General features: G+C 44.2%; 1 protein-coding gene across 1 annotated transcript in view; it reads right to left on the bottom strand.

Moving 5' to 3' along the window:
* ano6 (anoctamin 6) overlaps nt 1-9,008 on the bottom strand; it is a 68,799-nt gene extending 59,791 nt beyond the window's left edge. Inside the window, exon 1 of the mRNA XM_084330743.1 lies at nt 8,797-9,008. Coding sequence (XP_084186869.1) covers nt 8,797-8,893 — 97 coding nt within the window. The 5' untranslated portion in view covers nt 8,894-9,008. The remainder of the gene's footprint in view (nt 1-8,796) is intronic.
* Nucleotides 9,009-20,586: the final 11,578 nt, after the last annotated feature.

The following is a 20,586-nucleotide window of genomic DNA, read 5'->3' on the forward strand; positions in this document are numbered from 1 at the left end:
GTGCGAGGGGGCTCTACTCATTAAAATATAATATTAATCTTTTACTACAGTACGTCTATTGAACAACATTATCTAGAATGTGTTGATTCTCCTACATGCTTCTTGGATAATGCATTTTGCTATGTCATTTTCCTATGAAACCTCAATACCGTTTTGCGACAGGCTTTTGTACACCACAGTCTGTGACAAAGAGCGTCCTTGATCTGGTAAATAAACAGTCTTCACTTTGATTCCTGCTCCTCCCAGGCAGCATGTCGAAGTGTCCTTGAGCAAGACGCTTAAGTGGCTTAACCCCTAATTGCTCCTGATGAGCAGGTTGGCACCTTGCATGGTTGTGAGTGAATGGGTAAAATGTGAGGAACAAATTGTAAAGTGCTTTGTATAAAAGCGCTATATAAATGCAAATTTACCATTTACCTACACCCTTGATTAGTTGGTTAGACGTCCCTATGAACACAATCTTGACTGTTGCAACAGTGACACCTACTGGTCGGACGAGGCACCTGTTCAGAAGGGAGAGGATCTGGGGGAGATAGCATGATCCAGTGAAACACCTCGCTGTCAGGTGAAACTAAGCGACTGGTGACTCCACATGTATCGGAGGAGGCATGTGGTAGTCTACACCCTCCCCAGACCGACAGTAGGGCAGCATGTGGTAGTCTACACCCTCCCCAGACCGACAGTAGGGCAGCATGTGGTAGTCTACACCCTCCCCAGACCGACAGCATACGGTAGTCTTCTACACCCTCCCCAGACCGACAGTAGGGCAGCATGTGGTAATCAACACCCTCCCCAGACCGACAGCAGGGCAGCATGTGGTAGTCTACACCCTCCCCAGACCGACAGTAGGGCAGCATGTTGTAGTCTACACCCTCCCCAGACCGACAGCATGTGGTAGTCTACACCCTCCCCAGACCGACAGTAGGGCAGCATGTGGTAATCAACACCCTCCCCAGACCGACAGCATGTGGTAGTCTACACCACTCTCCCCAGAACGACAGTAGGGCAGCATGTGGTAGTCTACACCCTCCTCAGACCGACAGTAGGGCAGCATGTGGTAGTCTACAGTACACCCTCCCCAGACTGACAGTAGGGCAGCATGTGGTAATCTACACCCTCCTAGACCAACAGAGGAGGCATGTGGTAGTCTACACCCTCCCCAGACCGACAGAGGAGACATGTGGTAGTCTACACCCTCCCCAGACCGACAGGGAGGCATGTGGTAGTCTACACCCTCCCCAGACCAACAGAGGAGGCATGTGGTAGTCTACACCCTCCCCAGACTTGACAGTAGGGCAGCATGTGGTAGTCTATACCCTCCCCAGACCGACAGAGGAGACATGTGGTAGTCTACACCTCCCAGACTGACAGAGGAGACATGTGGTAGTCTACACCCTCCCCAGACCGACAGAGGAGACATGTGGTAGTCTACACCCTCCCCAGACTGACAGTAGGGCAGCATGTGGTAGTCTACACCCTCCCAGACCGACAGAGGAGACATGTGGTAGCCTACACCCTCCCCAGACCGACAGAGGAGACATGTGGTAGTCTACACCCTCCCCAGACCGACAGAGGAGACATGTGGTAGTCTACACACCCTCCCCAGACTGACAGAGGAGACATGTGGTAGTCTACACCCTCCCCAGACCGACAGAGGAGACATGTGGTAGTCTACACCCTCCCCAGACCGACAGAGGAGACATGTGGTAGTCTACACCCTCCCCAGACCGACAGAGGAGACATGTGGTAGTCTACACCCTCCCCAGATTGTCAGTTGGGTAGCATAACGAGTCCCAGGAAGGGAATTGGCATAATGACTAAATTGGGGGATGGGAGCAAATGAAAAAAGAAAAAAAAAGGAAAGAAAGGGGCTCAATGGAACCACACAAGACCCTTTACAGACACAGTATCATGTATGCAGGTCACATGCAGAACCTGGCCAGAACCAGGCAGTTGTTTTTACATGCAGTACAATTAGGTTACACATAGGGGTGGAGGGTATAAGCGGTAGGGATGGGTACCGTTCACATTTGAACCAATACGGTACCGGTACCTGTGAATCAATACCGGTACCCAACGGTACCTTTTTTCGGTACTTTAGTCTCTAAAAATTTTATCTACCTACCTCAGTCATGAAAAAAAATATCCAAACTTCAAATAACTACACTTTCGACCGTTTTCGGCTTGCCATTGCCCCGACTGCTTTGTCGTTGAATCAAGTCAAATCCTAGGTAAGAGTATATTGTGCGTGTGAACGTTGTGAAAAAAAAAGAAAAACGGTTAAAAAAAAAAGTGTAAAAAAACAATATATATATATATATATATATATATATAAAAAAATTGGTATCTCACGTGAATCGATACTCGGTAGTACCGACGTGTTTCGGTAAGTACCCTTTTTTTTTTTTTTTTTTACTTTGACCAGTCAGCTGGTTTCTTTTAGCGTTTATCGCTTTTTCTGGTCAAGTATGACCGACAGAGACAGGTTGAATGGGGTATAGATCGGGGGAAAGACACTGAGAAAATATGGCGAGTCCGGGAGTCGAACTCGTGTACCCCAGATCCGTGACGCGCACGGTTGTCCCCGACGCCGAAATAGCGTTCGAGGTACGCGGTGAGCTACTGGAGCTCCCCCTCGGTAAGTACCTTTAAAAGTACAGAATTCGGTACCCATCCCTAATAAGCGGTATACGGTATAAACGGTATGAATTTGCGCTACGGTATGGATTTTGACTATACCTTCATACCTTGTGACCGGTAGACTAGAGCAGCTAGTCACAGCAGTAGCAATGAGGTTCAAAGATAACTACACATTTATTGGCTATTCGTTTCTTTATATTGCTTTATCCATCGGGCTGCTCTCGTTGCCAACTCTGTGTTGACAATGACATCCTGGTGTGACATCATCAACTACAGCAACTTAGGACACTCAAACCTCAAACTCAATCCTATTACATCACGCTCTCTCACTCTCTCTCTACGTTGTCAAACATGTACACTAAAGTTAAGTTATGTTGGAGTTTTATTGTGTTTGAGTTGTTTGAGGGAAAGAAACCTCCTGTTCTGCTGTAGTTTTTATTTTCACTTTGTGCCGCTTGATTTGATTGTCTTTCATGAAAGAAGTGATTTTTTAGAGATGGAAGTAACTTGAGAAAAGGTTTTGCATTTCTCTATTGCAGTTTTGCACAATAAATTTTCTTAAAATACCTCTGTACTATGTGAAATATGTCCTAGTAATACAAGAGTACAGTAATAGCTGCCAGTGTTTACCCCTTCAGAAGCATTGATTGACATTTTAAGATAAATGAATATACCGTGATATATAAGTTACCGTCGTCTATGCTTCAAATTATACCGTGATATACATTTTAGAAACCATACCGTCCAGCCCTGGTTACACACACAAAAAAATAGCAATACCTTGTCATTTCATGAAGCTGTAATTAACACAACACAAGGATTCAATGTCCCCGATGACATCTCTGGTGGACAAATTTAAACTAATTTACTCAAACTAAATGAATGTGTGCCAACCTGCTCATCAGGAGCAGTTAGTTAGTCAAGGACACTTCGACACGCTGCCAAGAGAAGCCAGAAATTATCTAACCGGGAACATTCAGATTACCAGACGACCACTCTACCTCCAATACCCTGTCGCAAAAACCCTGTAATATCAATAACTGACAGGAAATATACACTTGGGTAAAAACTGTTCCCCTAGCAACAGAATTCCAGGGAAACGCCCTGGAAACAATGACAAGTGCACACGTGCAGCACGCGACTGCCGCTGTGGTTTCAGCCAGCACTGTATTAGTGTAGTAGTAGTAGTAGTATTATTCAGTCATCACACACAATACAATAATGCACAATAGGGCTACAACTAACGATTATTTTGGTAGTCGACTAATCTGTTGATTATTTTTTCGAGATAGTCGACTAATCTAACGATTATTTCTGTCGATTATTTTTTCGATTAGTCGACTAATCTAACGATTATTTCTGTCACACCCTCCATCTCTGCTTCCTGTGGGCGCGGCTCCTTTTCCGGGCTCTTAGCAGACTTCTTAGCTTTTTAGCTCTTTGTGAAAGTGGCTTCTCAGCTCTGGTCCAGCTGAAGACTTCTTAGCTTAACATAACAGACCGACAGTAAGTTGGGGGAACTAATGGTAAATGGGATAACTGGGGTTGCAACAAAAGTGCAACTAGGGCTAAAAACACAATGAAATAAAATAATAATAATAATATATCCTTCTTAGCAGACTTCTTAGCTTAACATCCCAGGGAAGTTGGGAACTAATGGGATAACTGGGGATGTTGTTTGCTCCTGAAGTGACAAGAGTCTCAAAGTCTGGGGTGATGGTAGACAAAGCAACTCTGAGGTCATGCTCAATGTCCAATCTGTTCCTCTTCTTTTTTCTTCAGCTGGACCAGAGCTAAGAAGCCACTTTCACAAAGATAAAAAAAAAAAAAAAAAAAAAAAAACACATCGTACATCGACGCAAATATTCGGCGTCGACAAGTTTTTATGATCAACGTCGTCGATTATGTTGACTAATCGTTGCAGCCCTAATGCACAATCATTCAACAATCTTTGATTTGGCAGTGACTGAAAAGGTACAGAGTACAGACTGAAGCATAATGCTTATACATGCCCGTCCTATATTCTTAACAAAATTAAGACTCCAAAACAGTATTCTAAAAGAAAACAAAAAAAGAATTATTCACATTTGTAATCTTCAAAAATAGCTATACAAACCATTTTCTTAAAAACCAAAGGCGAATTACTCATTCTTAAATGTATATCAGCATTGTTCCACAAGTTAACGGCAACAATAGAAATACATCTCCTTTTAATCCCCTTCTTAGCTTTTTGAACAGTACATTTACAAATGTCTCTCATATTTTCTTTCATGTATTGAAAAAAACCTTTGCACACCGTCTGGGAGTAACTTTGCTTTAGCTCTGTACATTATTTGCATAGTTTTATAATAAACCAAATCATAAAATTTCATAACATGAGACTTTATAAACAGTGGATTTGTGTAGTCATAGTAACCAGCCTTATATATTACAAGTCCAGGGAATCCCCCTGTCCACACTCAGCAGCAGAGAGCCGAGACAACCAGTAGCCTATATGATACACTGAACAACATAACAGGAGCTCTGACGGTACTGCGAGTGTCGATTCATAAGTTACACACCAGATGACACAATACTGCAAGCAGGAACGGAGAGGCCTGTAATCTTTCCATGCTCCCGCAAAGCATTATGGGAAATCTAACTGGAAGCAGATGTTGTTTTGAAAACAGACACCATAGTTACGCTCTGGGTGATGAATTGTGAAATAATTGTTCCGTGTTTGTTTGTTATGTTGCATATTTGAAATAAACGTCAATAAAATAAATAAAATAAAATCTAAAATGTCCTCCTGACCCGAGACTAGTCCAGATAAAGAAAAATGTTCTATCTGACCTGAGAGACAAAAGTCCTACCTGACCTGAGACTAGTCCAGAGAAAAACGTTATACCTGACCTGAGAGTAAAGAGACAAACATTCTACCTGACCTGAGAGTAAAGAGACAAATGTCCTACCTGACCTGAGACTAGTCCAGACAGAGTCAAACGTCCTATCTGACCTGAGAGACAAACGGCCTACCTGACCTGAGACTAGTCCAGACAGAGTCAAACGTCCTATCTAACCTGAGACTAGTCCAGACAGAGTCAAATGTCCTATCTGACCCGAGAGACAAACGTCCTATCTGACCTGAGACTAGTCCAGACAGAGTCAAACGTCCTATCTGACCTGAGAGACAAACAGCCTACCTGACCTGAGACTAGTCCAGACAGAGTCAAATGTCCTATCTGACCTAAGAGACAAACGTCCTATCTGACCTGAGAGTCCAGAGACAAGCGTCCTACCTGAGGTCAGCTCATCCACCCTCATTGAGGGTATTTATTTGTGGTGGCTCACTACAATATGAAACAGGCCCACCACCAATACAGTAGATATAAGTGATAACCCAATATAACCCAAACTGATAAGCATTGATCATGTCTCGTCTAGTACGTTTCCCACTGCTCCGCTGTGTGCTACCCGTCTCAGCCTGCCGCCACCACAAATAAACTAGCAACCTGTGGGAAGTACTTTATTTTATTTATCCTTTATTTATCCAGGAATGTCCCATTGAGATACAAGATCTCTTCTTCCAGGGAGTCCTGACCAACACGGCACACAACAAGTTTCAACATAAAAACAAGGGCATTAAACAAAAAACATACAAATCAAATACAAACACAGAAGGCCATTTGTGCAGTGGCAAGAAGCATAATCAGATCAGCAATAGCATCAGGTAAAACTGTCTCCCTGCAGGGTGTACACAAATGAGGTCTGCACACTATTAAGCTCACAATAAATAATTGTATTCTATTTTTTGAGGCAAAGTTTCCATCTGTAAGATCTTGCCTCAAAAAAGCTAATGGAATGTACTGTGAGCTGAACAGTGTGCAGTCAGACCTCGCTCCTGTGTCTCCTGCAATGAAAAATTCCTTTTGTTCCTGAGTAACTTTGTCTGGATGTGCACTTGGTCCCCCTCGTGAAGAATTACTGTTCTCTTCCAAGATGTCTTCCAGGCGTCACATGGCCAGCTTCTCAGCAGTACGCCCACACACCACTAACTTAAAAGTAGCACAGCGACCTCTAGAGGCCCCATTTAGTATTGTACCTTGTTAGCAGTTTTTTGTTATAGACTGATGTGTGGGTTGGGGTTGATATTGTTGATATGTTGGAGTTATTATAGGTATATGTATTGTGTTATAGCTATATATTAGGTCAACGGTTCAATCCTCCGGACTGGCAGGAAAGATCTGGGCAGGTGGCGTGCACGTGGCTTCATTTAAACAGAGTACAGGCACTTCTGATATTAAGACTGCACCCCTGGGCATGACAGAACTCACACAGTGAACAGAAAATCAAATCCAAATAGAAAGTATAATCTACAAACATGGAAGTACACTAGTCTGGTCGGGTTGTAATTAATAAACATGATGAAGGATAAAGACAAGTAACACAGCCACTGGATGGAATGATAAAATCACGTAGGCCCGTTGTTGAAAGGTAGTCTCGCACAGCCAGACCTGTTTCCACACCACGTTAGTGCTGTATGCTAAAGGTGAACAGTAGAGAGAATAGCTCACCAACTTCCAACTCTATCATCGCCAGGGAAGTGAATGAATGAATAACTCCTGTCCCTCAATACCAACAGCTGAAGTGCCCTTGATCAAGGCACTTAAACCCCAACTGCTCAAGTGGCGTTGCCAGTCGTCAACAGTGTTAGGCTGTGGTTGTACTGGGCGGCTCCTAGTAGTCAACAGTGTCAGACTGTGGTTGTACTGGGCAGCTCCTAGTGGCTAACAGTGTGTCAGACTGTGATTGTACTGGGCAGCTCCTAGTGGCTAACAGTGTCAAATGTAGTTGTACTGGGCAGCTCCCAGGTCACGTGTAAATGGAACTGTGAGAATGTTTGCCCTACAATAAATATTGTTACAATATATAATCGAATAGTCTAAATCTAATCTAAAAAAAAAAAAAACGAAATGCTAAATATATGCATCATATAATCTAATAATCCAATAGTCTAAATCTAATCTAATATATAATCAAAAATGCTAAATGTTAAATGCTAAATATATGCTCTGATGAAGTATATGGAGTGTCCAGGGCCAGGCAGTCTATTTTCAATTCACAACATGGACTGAGGAGAGCTATTCTGGAAAACAACTGCCAATGGAATTTGTAGACAATGCCAAAGTCTGTGTTCGGTGGCCCGTGACAGATACTGTATGAGGCATGTCTTGCCAAACACTCTGAGGTCCTCTGAATGAAGAGAGTCTGTTAGAGTCTTTGAATGGGGTCCACAGTCGGGCATGAGTGACATAACTCACACAGTGAACAGAAAATCAAATCCAAATAGAAAGTATAATCTACAAATATGGAAGTACACTAGTCGGGTTGTAATTAAATTGTAAATGAATGTGAATCACTACCCACTTTCAAAAACACTCAAAGAACACCTATGGGAGACTGCAATTCGAAACTGGCCCCTACAAATGTCCTAACCCAGTTGTACAGTAAATTACCAAGTATGGCTTTGTCAGTATTCCAATGTACAGTGTACAGTGTGCCCCCCCCCCCCCCCCAATGTACAGTCTCCCACCCCCCCACCCAACCCGACCCGACCTACCCAACCTCCTCCAATGTACAGTTTCTACGTCAAATGTATATACACTCTTTTCTGGACACTTTTTGTATCACAAACAGTACTGTATTTGCAAATCTGGTATGTCATAAATGTACAGATGTAGCAGTACTGTCTATCTGTATGTCGTGTATGTCATTGTTATGATGAATTGAAAATGGGGGACCCTGATGTAAACAAGACGAAAGTCTTTCTGGTCTGCATCCCCTTAACAATTGTATGTATTGAGCTGTACTGTGTACTGTACCCATTCTGCAATCTGTTAATAAAGTTTTCAATCAATTCAATCAATCAACTAGTCTGGTCGGGTTGTAAGGTAATTGATAAACATGATGAAGGATAAAGACAAGTAACAGCCACTGGATGGATTGATAAAATCACGTAGGCCTGTTGTTTTAAAACTCCAGATTTCATATAGCTCTCTGTACCTTCAGAAAAAAAAAACATCTATTGCGAAAGGTATAGTCTCGCACAGACAGACCTGTTTCCACACCACGTTAGCGCTGTATGCGAAAAGGTGAACAGTAGAGATAGTAGCTCACCAACTTCCGACTCCATCATGCCCAGTTCTGTATCACCCTCCTCCGGTTCGTCCGTTTCGGACACGGAATCCATCTCAAGGATGTCGTTGTCGTTCATCTTCTGTGCTGCAGGGCCAAGTTAACGCACATCATTGAATGCAAAAACAACTTGTGGAATTCGTCAGATATGAGCCTGTAAATGCTTTATTGGTGCAGCCCCCTTCTTCAATCCCTGCTCGGATTTCCGGATCAGACCAACAGAAGATTGTAAAATTAAGTTTTGACTTGAGGACGGGAAACGGGTGGGGTCGGAGGAGGGTTTATAAGGCAAGGCATGTTTGACAGATTCATACACGCCCACTCTCGCCCGGGTTCCAGTGCAGTGTGACCTCGTTCCCAGTTTTATCTCCTCCAGTGCAGTGTCTGTCTGACTCCAGTCGCATTCTTCTGTCCAAGTAAGAACGCAGTAGGGTCCTTATACGAAAACTTGCCATTTTGTGTCCCTCAAACAAAACTGCTCTGAAAATGTGAATAAACAATAAAACATTTTATAATTGAGTTCATGATATGTTTTGTAACATAAAAACGTTATGAATGTTTTTTTCTTTTAGTTTTTAAAGAGTTTTAAACACTTTTGTGCGAAGCATCTCTTGCAAATGTTTTTAAAATGCTGTCCCTCCTTATGATTTTTTTCTACTTTTACTAGCTACTGAGGCCATAAAAAACACTTAAACGGATACAACCTCAAGTGTTTCATTACTCATGAATGGGAACAACACTGAAAAAAAAATGATAATGTTATTTCCATGTGTGAATGTATCTGAGAACGTATTTGAACACACCTGACGACCTGCGCTATTGTTATGCAAAGTAGCCAGGTGGGTACTTGGCGAGTTGGCGCATCAGTCGAGTGCAGCGCATTCCTGTGTGCACGTGCGTGCACATCCGTGCATGTGCGTGCGTGTGCTTCTGCTCACAGAGCCGGTTGCACGGCGACGGTGACAGCGTGCAACCCCGTCCCATGAGCAACGCACCCCTGCATGCACTCAGAACATTCCCCTGGTTTCTCTCAGTTCTATAAAGTCTTTCCCAAGTCATTATAAGGAGCTAATTAGCTCCGGGGTTGTCACCAGCTTGGCTGGCCGTCTGCACTAATACAATTGGCTGTATTAGAGGGTGGGAGAAGCTGGCGGGGTGGGTCCGGGTCGTTGTAAACAGCGACTCCTACAGTTCGGTCGGGGCGCCTGCTAAGCGCGGATAGGACTTGAGGGGGATAGTGTGATCCTCCCACACGCTACGCCCTCTCGATGAGAATCCGCGCTGCCAGGTGAAAAGAAGCGGTGATTGGCTGGACGTGTGTCGGAGGAAGCACGTGGTAGCCTCCACTCTCCCAGATGATCTGACTGTGGGGGGTAAGTGCGCAGCGACCAGGAAGGGACTGGGAATTGGCATACGACTAACATTGGGATGGGAGAAAATCGGAGGAAAATGGAGGGGGAAAAAGACAAAAAAAAAAAAAAAAAAAAAGGAGCTAATTAAAAAAATATATCTTTATACTTCGACCAGAGGAATAACATGTATGAATTCTGAAATTGGGTGTATGGTACTTTAAAAGTCTTTAAAGAAATTTTTGGATGAAGTGGATCCTTACCTCTGAGAAAAATGTGCCGTACCATCTCAAGCTACCTTTTTGTTTTTACATAATCAACAATAAGGTAGCAGGAGATGGTACGGCAGCTTATGTGTGTTTCATCAATCCTGTTGATCAATTACTGTTTGAAAAAGTTTTAAATGCACTTGTATTTTCAACATTTTACACATATTAACTCAATCAGCGCCAGAGGGCGCTGTGTACCGTGTGGTAAGAAGGCCACCGCTTTAAAGTATAGGAATACATGGCGGTGTTTGCAGGGCTCAAACTATATTATATATCATAGCTATGGATATAATACTATTGCCCATTTGACATCGAGTATCTATCGTTCAATTTGTGAAAAAGAAATAATTTTTTCATCCATACATTCCCGTTTTATACCGTGGTGAATATGAGTATAGTTTTAGAGTAATCCTGTCTAATCCCAGAAAACGACGCTATGCAGCAATACGTGCATTTCACTCAAAACACTTTAGATCGACGCACAGCTCAAGACAGAAAGTTTCAGGGCGGCTAAGTGGCGCAGTGGGCAAGGCACTCGCCACTAACGCAGGAGATGCTGGTTCGAGCCCAGCTCTCTGCGTTGCTTCCTGCTTGGCTGGTCGTTCATACTAATACAATTGGCAGTATTAGGGGGTGGGAAAGCCGGTGGGTGGGGATCGGACGTTGTGGACAGCGACTCCTACAGGTCGGTTGGTGCGCCTGTACAGCAGAATCAGGAAGTATCGGGGGCAGCGTGAGCCTCCCACGCGTTACTCCTTGCCACTGAGAGATTGCGCTGTACAGGTGAAAAGATGCGACGGCTACCTCCTCGTGTACCGGAGGGGACACGTGATGCAAGGCTTCGACCACATTGCAGCCGACCAGTGGGAGGCATGGTCTAGCAACGTTCGAGACAGGGGAGGGAAGAATTGGATAATATGAAATTGGGATGGGAGAAAATAGAAAATGGGAGAAAAAAGTAGATAAAAAAAAGAAGACAGAGAATTTCAAAGGATGTGCAATACCGGTAGCAAGGCGGCAGGTGGCGGTATTGGACATTTGCGATCTCAAACTCATTCCCAATGATAACACAGGCTCCCTCGATGGATTATGAATGGGAATATCGAATAAAAGAAATAACGATAAAAAACCAGACTTTTCTCGGGTTTGGCGCTCAAGCGTCGGCGAGTTAACCCGACTTTATTCGTGAGTGGGGTCCAATGAGTTAACACTTTCAGTGCCAGCCATTATCTCCATCCTTAATCAATGGGCCACGCTTTAAAAGATAGGCATTTTCACTGTGCGTCACAATGTTTGCAGAGCTATATCTATATTCTATATTATAGCTATGGAGACAATACTATGGCTCGTATCTCTCGTCCAACATGTAAAACATTTTAAATTATCCCGTGGTGAATATTATATAGTTTCAGAGTGATCCTGGCTAATTCCTGGAAGCTGCGTTATGGAGCGCTATGTGAATTTAGCTAAAGGCGTTCGCGTTGCTCGACTGGACATTATTACTATTTCCAAATCAAAGGTATATAATAGGTATTATGTTTCATCATGAATGCATCATGAAGAGTTTTTTGATGCTCTTCGTCAGCAACGGCATACGTTTTGGAGTACGTTACATATGATCGTTGCAATCGATGTGAAATAATTTTTGGATCAAAGTAGGATTGATGTCATATAGTCCTTAGCTTTACTAGGAGGTATCCCAAAAAGAATATTCCAATTGTCTGATCGCGATTTCCAGTATTGATGTCCATCGGGTCCATGACATAAAATGGCACAACAAGTTTCAAGTTTCAAGTTTCAAGTTTCTTTAATAGTTGTCATACAGAAGTACAGAATACTTTCATACAAAATGCTTCTTATTGTTACGCTCCAGAGACTGTGCTAGACAAGATAGTATCAAATAACATAGTATAGCATGTAATTTAGAAGTAGAAAATGAGGTCACAGTGTTCAGTATAGACATATGTACAATGTTCGATGCAGAATAGACGTAACTGAGTTACCATATAATATACAATACTATGCAGTGTACTAATGTACAGTACTATATAGTGCAAAGCAGAAATGGGATGAGGTACAATTTAGGTACAATTTACAGTAAGGTGTACGAGTTGTAGTGCAATCCTTCATCAATAAATATAAAGTGTGGGGAGTGGATGCTACAGTGTGTTTGTTTAAAGTGGGTGTGTGCTATAAAGTGTGTGGAGTGGGTGCTACAGTGTGTTTGTTTAAAGTGAGTGTGTGCGTGTGGATGTGTGTGCTATGTGCGTTTGATGGTTGTTGTTGTGTAGTGTTCATTGTTCGTTTAGCAGCCTGATGGCCTGGGGATAGAAGCTTCTTCTGAGTCTTTCTGTGCTCGCCTTGAGACTCCGGTATCGCTTGCCTGACCGCAGCAGTTCAAAGAGGCAGTTGTTCGGGTGACTGGAGTCTTTAATGATTCTCTTAGCCTTGCCCCTGCAACGCTTGTTGTAAATGTTCTGGAGGGTGGGGAGCCCCCCTCCAATTGTGCGTTCGGCTGAACGTGTCACTCTTTGTAGTCTGCTTCGGTCTTGTGCAGTGCTATTCCCAAACCAGGAGGTGATGTTGCCAGTCAAGATGCTCTCTATTGTACATGAGTAGAAGTTCTTAAGGATCTTCTGACTGACTTGGAACTTCCTTAGTCGCCTGAGGAAGTAGAGGCGTTGTCGTTCCTTCTTCACAACACTGTCAATGTGTGTGGTCCATGTCAAGTCCTCGGATATGTAGGCTCCGAGGTACTTAAAGCTGTTGACTCTCTCAACTGGTGCCCCGTCGATGCTGAGGGGGCTGTAGTCCTTGACCCCCGACCTCCTGAAGTCCACAATCATCTCCTTTGTTTTGCTGACGTTCAGAGAGAGGCTGTTTTCCTGGCACCATCCCGCCAGGACCTTGACCTCTTCCAGGTAGGCCCTCTCGTCGTTGGCAGAGATCAGGCCCACCACCACTGTGTCGTCAGCAAATTTGATGATTGTATTGCTACTCCGCTGAGCCACACAGTCGTGTGTGTACAGGGAGTAGAGGAGGGGACTCAGAACACAGCCCTGGGGGGCCCCTATGTTGAGGGTGATGGATGAGGAGGTGCAGTTGCCTGCTCTCACCACCTGGGGTCTGCCCGTCAGGAAGTCCAAGACCCACTGGCAGAGGTCATAGTTCAAGCCCAGGTCCCTGAGCTTGGCTATGAGTATGGAGGGGACTATGGTATTGAATGCCGAGCTGTAGTCGATGAATAGCATTCTCACATAGTTCCCCTGCCTCTTGTCCAGGTGTGATGCTGCTGTGTGCAGCACATGGGCTATGGCGTCCTCCGTGGACCTGTTGGGGCGGTATGCAAATTGCAGGGGGTCCATGTTGATGGGGAGGGAGGAGCAGATGTAGCCCTTTACTAGCTTCTCAAAGCACTTCATGGCTATTGAGGTGAGAGCTACAGGGCGGTAGTCGTTGAGGCAAGCAGGCTTGGATTTTTTGGGTACAGGGATAATAGTGGACTTCTTCAGGCAGGTGGGGATGACAGCCTGTTCTAAGGACAGGTTAAATATGTCAGTGAATACCGGGGCCAGTTGGTCGGCACAGACTTTTAGGACGCGGCCGGGGATGCCGTCCGGACCTGCTGCCTTCCTGATATTCACTTTTTTAAAGGTCCGCCTCACCTCATGCTCTGTTACCCTGAACACTGAGTCTCCATCAGCAGCAGACCCCCCCCCCCCCCCCATTGCCGTGGCTTGTGGGCTGGTGTTGTTATTACCAGCATCAAACCTCGCATAGAAGGTATTGAGGTCATTTGCTAAGGAGATGTCACTGTTCAGTTTGAGGGAGGCGCCTTTGTAGTCTGTCATCGTTTTGAGCCCCTGCCACATAGCTCTAGAGTCAGCCTGTTCAAACTGGAGTTAAATTTTATCCTTGTAGCGCCGTTTGGCCTCTGTCACTGTCCTCCTTACGTTGTATTGCGCCACCTTGTGGTCATTCATGTTGCCTGCCACTAGGCCGTCGTTGTATGCTTTGGTGCGCGCTCTCAGAGCTTCACGGACGGATTTGTCTACCCAGGGTTTTTGATTTGGGTAAACTCTCATTGTGGTAGTGGGGATTGTTTCCTCCACCAAAGTACGAACATAGTCCAGCACTGTCTCCGTGTAGACATGAATGTTATCTGTGTCGCGGAACACGCTCCAGTCTGTGCAGTCAAACGCAGCCTGGAGCGTCTCCTCTGACGTCAAATCCCATTTCTGCACCTCTCGCGAGACTACGGGAGTGCTTTTGATTCTCTGTTTGTACTTTGGTGAAAGGAAAATGGACGTGTGATCTGACTTACCAAAGCCACTAGCAGAATGAGCCTTGTATCCACCCTTGAATTGCGTGTAACAGTGATCTAGGATGTTACCGCCTCTGGTGTTACAAGTCACATGCTGATAGAAGTCAGGTAATACCTTTCTCAGATGCATGAACAAATGCATGAAGTATGCTGAACCCGTTCCAAAGTGCTCGGATGAAGCCATTCACTTGCCTGAGTCAAAATTATCCGCCCGGACTATATATAATGTAACACACAGTGTGAAATAAGGTTTCAAAGGGTGGGCGATACTGCCACCTAGCAGGATTCGGCCGGCATTGCACTCTCGGTGTCTCAGAATGAGTCCCAATGATACACAGAGGTCCGTGAGACTGTATAGAATAAAAAAATCGAATAAAAGAAAAAATGATGAAAACGATCGGAAACCCGACTATACTCGGGTTCTGGCGCTCAACGGTTGGCGAGATAACCCGACTATAGTCGTGGCCCGAATTGCCCGAATTGCCTTGACAATAGCAATCTTAAATACTTTACAATACAAACATTTTCACCTATATAGCAGCAGAGGAAGATAAATGTAGAATATAATATATATTACGTTATATTTCATTACTGGCATTCGCGTCTCGCTCTGCCTTTGGGAACTCATCCGTTGCTCATAGTACCTATTGTACTCGCTGAAAAAAAATTCTCTTGCACCTTTACATCTACCATTGCCATGCCCACCTCCGGTCCCATAAATCCCGGGGTGGGGCCCATACTTCCTCCTTCCTTAATTTTTCCTGCGAGAAGACTTGCTCACATGCATCTGCAACAGTGAAGAACTTTGAGGCTGTCACTGATGCCCATCGCACCGGTCAACCGGTAGGCATAAGCACCGGACAGCCTGTATTGTATTCCCTGCTTGGCACGCTCGGGCTAAACCCCCCTGCCCTGTGGGACGTGTACATGGAGGAGCGCAGACAACAAGCAATGTTATTACGTGTTTTCCCCAGTATTATGGCGACTGTGTGGCCGCAGCCAATGGGGTACTGTTACGGTGGGGCATGATAAATGGTGGATAGAGAGGAACCCAGGCGCAGACCAGCAGAGGATAGACGAAGGCAGGTGTTGAGTATTGAAAAGTGAGCAATGCTCCTTTAATGACATAAAGAGTAGCTCAAAAATACAGAGGTAGAGCAATCCTTCTCACGAGCTAATTGCCCTACAAAACAAAAACACTATAAAAGAAACTATCCTCCCTGACAGGAGCGATAGAGACTTTGACAGGAACAGATCATTTACTTACAAAAAAGGTGAACAGCGAACGGCTTGACAACACATGAACAACACGACAGGAACAAGGTAACATGAGTAATGACACAACAGGGAAGACAGGGAACTCACAGGCATATATACAGACAGACACTGATTGACACAGGAGGGTAATTGGGTAATTAGACTCAGCTGGGAAGAACAGAGTGACACAGAAACATTACAAGGTTGAAATATAAATACACACAATATAACAACACTAAACCAGATCACAAGACCAACACAGACAGGAGACATTAGACCAGGGAGTGTAACATCACAGACAAGACAACAAGACAGACATCAAATGCACAGACAACAAATTGATAATAATAACATGACACAAAATGGTGATCAGGGAACAAAGCTGCACCACCTGAATTAGTCCACAGGATGGCGCAGCAACCTGGGGAACGTTACAGGGTACCACTCCCTGTACCCCCGCCAGCCGATGGCATGGTGGGGAAGTGCTCCGGAGGGGACCCAAGCAGCGGGCAGGGCCTGCTGTGTCTGGGTTTTCCCCCAATTAACCCTTATGTCACTAAAGGACAGGTGGTATAGAGTGTTAAGAGCCTGACCAAGGCTTATCTGCCTTTTACACAGGTGGAGGGCCGGGTCAGGGGGCTTAGGACCGGCGTACCGTGCTTAGATAAGCTGCTCGCTTTGATCCTTTGCCCAGAAATATTGGAGTGGCACCCCGACCGGAAGCCGACGCCGGGAGGCGATTCGGCCCAGAAGATGGCTGGGTGGGCCGATGATGCCTTTACCACCACAGCCATGAGGAGGATCCCTCTCCTCATGGCCCCCCTCTCCGAGGATGGACTAGCCGACGAGATTCAATCTCTGTTGGCGAAGCAGGTCATTATCACGGTCCCACTAGAGGACGTGATGAGAGGGGTCTACTCCCAATATTTTCTGGTGCCCAAGAAAACGGGGGGTATCAGACCCATACTGGACCTGTCCTCGTTCAATCGATTGATTGCGGTGAGACGGTTCAGGATGTTGACCGTCAAACACCTGCTGCGTGCAGTCAGAGTGGGAGACTGGTTCACTTCCATAGACCTGAAGGATGCGTACTTTCACATCCCGATTTTCCCTCCTCACAGGAAATTCCTGCGCTTCCTTTTTCAGGGAACTGCGTAAGAATACCAGAGAATGCTGTTCGGTTACTCTCTGGCCCCTCGCACTTTCACCAAGTGCTTGGAGACCACGCTGGGACCACTGCATCGTTTTTTTTGGACCTGAACAACATTCTGGTCCTCAGCCGGTTGGAGGAGGTCGCCAGGTCTCAGACCAGGCGGGTGGCGGAACACCTTGCCAGTCTCAAGTCAAGTCAAGTCAAGAGTTTTATTTGTCACGGCGGGGGGTCTTGCCTGCAGCGATTGTGCATAATACAATAGTAATATATAATAAGAATCCAATAGAACGACATTGTGCAATAAAACAAGTAACAAAGTAGGGCATATCGGTATACATGAGTTATTTACAGAGCATGGTAGGACATGCTAGGTCCTGTGGTAGTGCAATACACTGTTAGCTATGGATGAGGCACTGGGTCTTTATGTACACTGCTATACAATGCTATATTATACAATCTCAAGTTATACTATACTATTCTTAAAGTAACTGTGGTAAATTCCCAACATAGATCTCATGATTAACTAATGTGTAGAAATACTTGGCCCTTAATTATAGTTCATATTGTGTCACTAAGACCTTGTGGTCTCTCCAGGAGGGCATTTGCATATAGTGGCAGCTGGGGTAATACTTACTTCCCTTTAGGGGGTGGGTAAGAACAAAGGGCAGGAACATGTGTCTCCTTTTAGGAGACATCAAAGGCCCAACTGGTCTGCCAAAAGACAATGATTAGGTCACATATTGATGGCTACATGTGACCATCAAAGGTCTGATTACACCCACACACAGACACACACATAGACTCACACACACACACACACAGACACACACACACACAGACACACACACACACAGACACACACACACACAGAGACACACACACACACATAGTCACACACACACACACACAGGTACACACACACACACACTCACACACACACATTTTCACATACACATCCACACACACACACACAGAGAAGATCACTATTGAAATCCTTAATTTAAGCTCCAAACAAGTAAAATATAATTAGGTTTGGTCATACTTAAATTAGGTAATTAGTTAATGTGCCTGTTCATTTATGTTCAATTTGATTAATTGATGGTTTTATATTCTGATCTATTCTCTTCTATCTAGTTCTAATTTAATCTGTTATTCAGTTATATTCTATTCTAAAAGAATGATTAAAGTCAACAGACTTAGTGATAAAGAAATATATCTGTGTTTATGTGGGCAATTGTAATTCAAATATAGATAAATGGAAATGAAAATGATGCAATGTTTAAGGACAGTATATATTGTTGACTGTAAGGACAGCCTCTTTTTGCAGTTATGTGACGGGGGTTGGGCTATTAAGCCAAACCCCTATTTTTCAAATACCAGCTTAGCAGTCCTGTGATTGGAGGAAATAATGTGATGATGTCATCAACTCCGAGACACTGGGCCTTGGCTATAAGATGGGGGTGATGGGGGGAAAGAGGGACTCTGAAACAACAACCAACCCACAAGGACAAGACCTCTTCACCACCCACACTCAAGGCAGCAGGCAACGAGGACAAAGGACTTTTTGGAGGGAAAACAGACTGCTTTGTTTTGTCAGCCAGACAGCAAAGACCATCAACAACTTATCAACTATCATTCTTTATACTGTAATATTAGTCTAGTTGTATCACTCACGGCATAGTGTTTGTGATCACAACTATAGCATTTTCTTATTGTAATTTGTATACACTCTTAAACTTTGATTAAACAACTGCTATATAACCTTTTTCCTCCTAAATTCCTTCTGCCTGCACCGCTCAGTTTGAACAGAAGTGATTCCCAGAGCTTTAAGGTATTGAATCACAACGCAGAGTACCAGCAACCCGGTTCTGAAGCAGAGCAGAACCGAAATAGCTTGGGAAATCCACTTCATGACCTTTCCTTTTGTAAACTGACCATAAGTGTGAGCGTGTGCAGCATGAGTGTGTGTGTGCTCATGTTAAAGTGGCTGCTAGTGTGTGAGCGTGTACAGTGTGTGTGTTGTGTGTGTGCTCATTGTAACATATTCGTTTTTTTTTTTTTTTTTTTTTTTTTAAACTTTGTTTTTTAGTGTTTATCGCTTTTCTGGTCAAGCATGACCGACAGAAACAGGTTGAAATGGGATGTAGAGCAGGGGAAGACATTCTGAGAAATGATGGCGGGTCCGGGAATCGAACTCGTGTCCCCCAGATCCGTGACGAGCACGGTTTTCCCCGACGCAGAAATAGCGCCGAGATATGCGGTGAGCTACGGGAGCTCCCCCATATTGGCCAGCCGTGTATAGGTGTAACAGACTGACAGCCAATGAAATGGGTGCATTTGTCACGCTGTCCAAGGAGCTGAACTGCTCTCGTGCAGCCGTGTTCGAATCCCGGTCGGGGCAAAAGCCTGTCATACATTATCAAAGATAAACAGCTATGTTGAATCAATAAACATGAATATCACTAAATAAACATGAATATTGCACAGATTTAGATTATAATAGTAAAGCTATTATAATAGTTCAATGGTTGTGATGGCAAAGTTTGCGTCAGGTTCCTTACTGTATATTTGCATATCGTATGTCACAAATGTAACAGTACTATATACCTGTATGTCATGTATGCCCCTGTCATAAATGTCATGTATGTCATAAATGTCACTATGAATTGAAAATGGCAGACCCTGATGTAAACAAGACAAATGTCTTTCTCTGCTCTGCATCCCCTTAAACATTTTGTGTATTGAGCCGTACTGTATTGTACCCATTCTGCAATCTGTTAAATAAAGTTTTCATTCATTAATTCTGTCCCCGTCTCTCCTTGTTGCACATATTTAGATTATCATTAGATTGTAGCGGCAGAGGTTTTTGTCAACTTAAATCATGTTTCTTAATTTATGCACAGGACTGTGTGTGGATGACCACAGGCCTGTGGTCCCCAACACCTCTGGGGTCAAACACCATCTCCTCAGTCTTCTTAACATTTAAAACCAGACAGTTATTGTCGCACCAGTTTACAAACCACTGGATTTCCAAATAATAGTCAGCTAGGTCACTGTCATTCTTAATTAGAGCTAAAATGGCAGCGTCATCAGGAAATGTTCATATCATATCTGGTGAATTACCTAGCTCATGGAAGTCGGCCATGGTTCTCCCCTTGTTAAAGGGCGGAGACCCCTCTGACCTAAATAATTATCGCCCTATTTCCAGATTGTCTGTAATGGCCAAAGTCTTTGAATCTCTTGTAAACAAAGAGTTTCTAGCTGACCATAATATTCTTAACAAGTCTCAGTCAGGCTTCAGATCCATAGTACTTCAGCGACTATGCTAGTCTCAAATGACATAATTGAAGCACTAGACAAGAAAAAACACTGTGCAGCATTGTTTGTTGATCTGTCTAAAGCGTTTGACTCTGTGGATCA

This window comes from Notolepis coatsorum, assembly GCF_963971535.1.
Source record: "Notolepis coatsorum genome assembly, chromosome: 15".
NCBI classification, from domain to species: Eukaryota; Metazoa; Chordata; class Actinopteri; order Aulopiformes; family Paralepididae; genus Notolepis; species Notolepis coatsorum.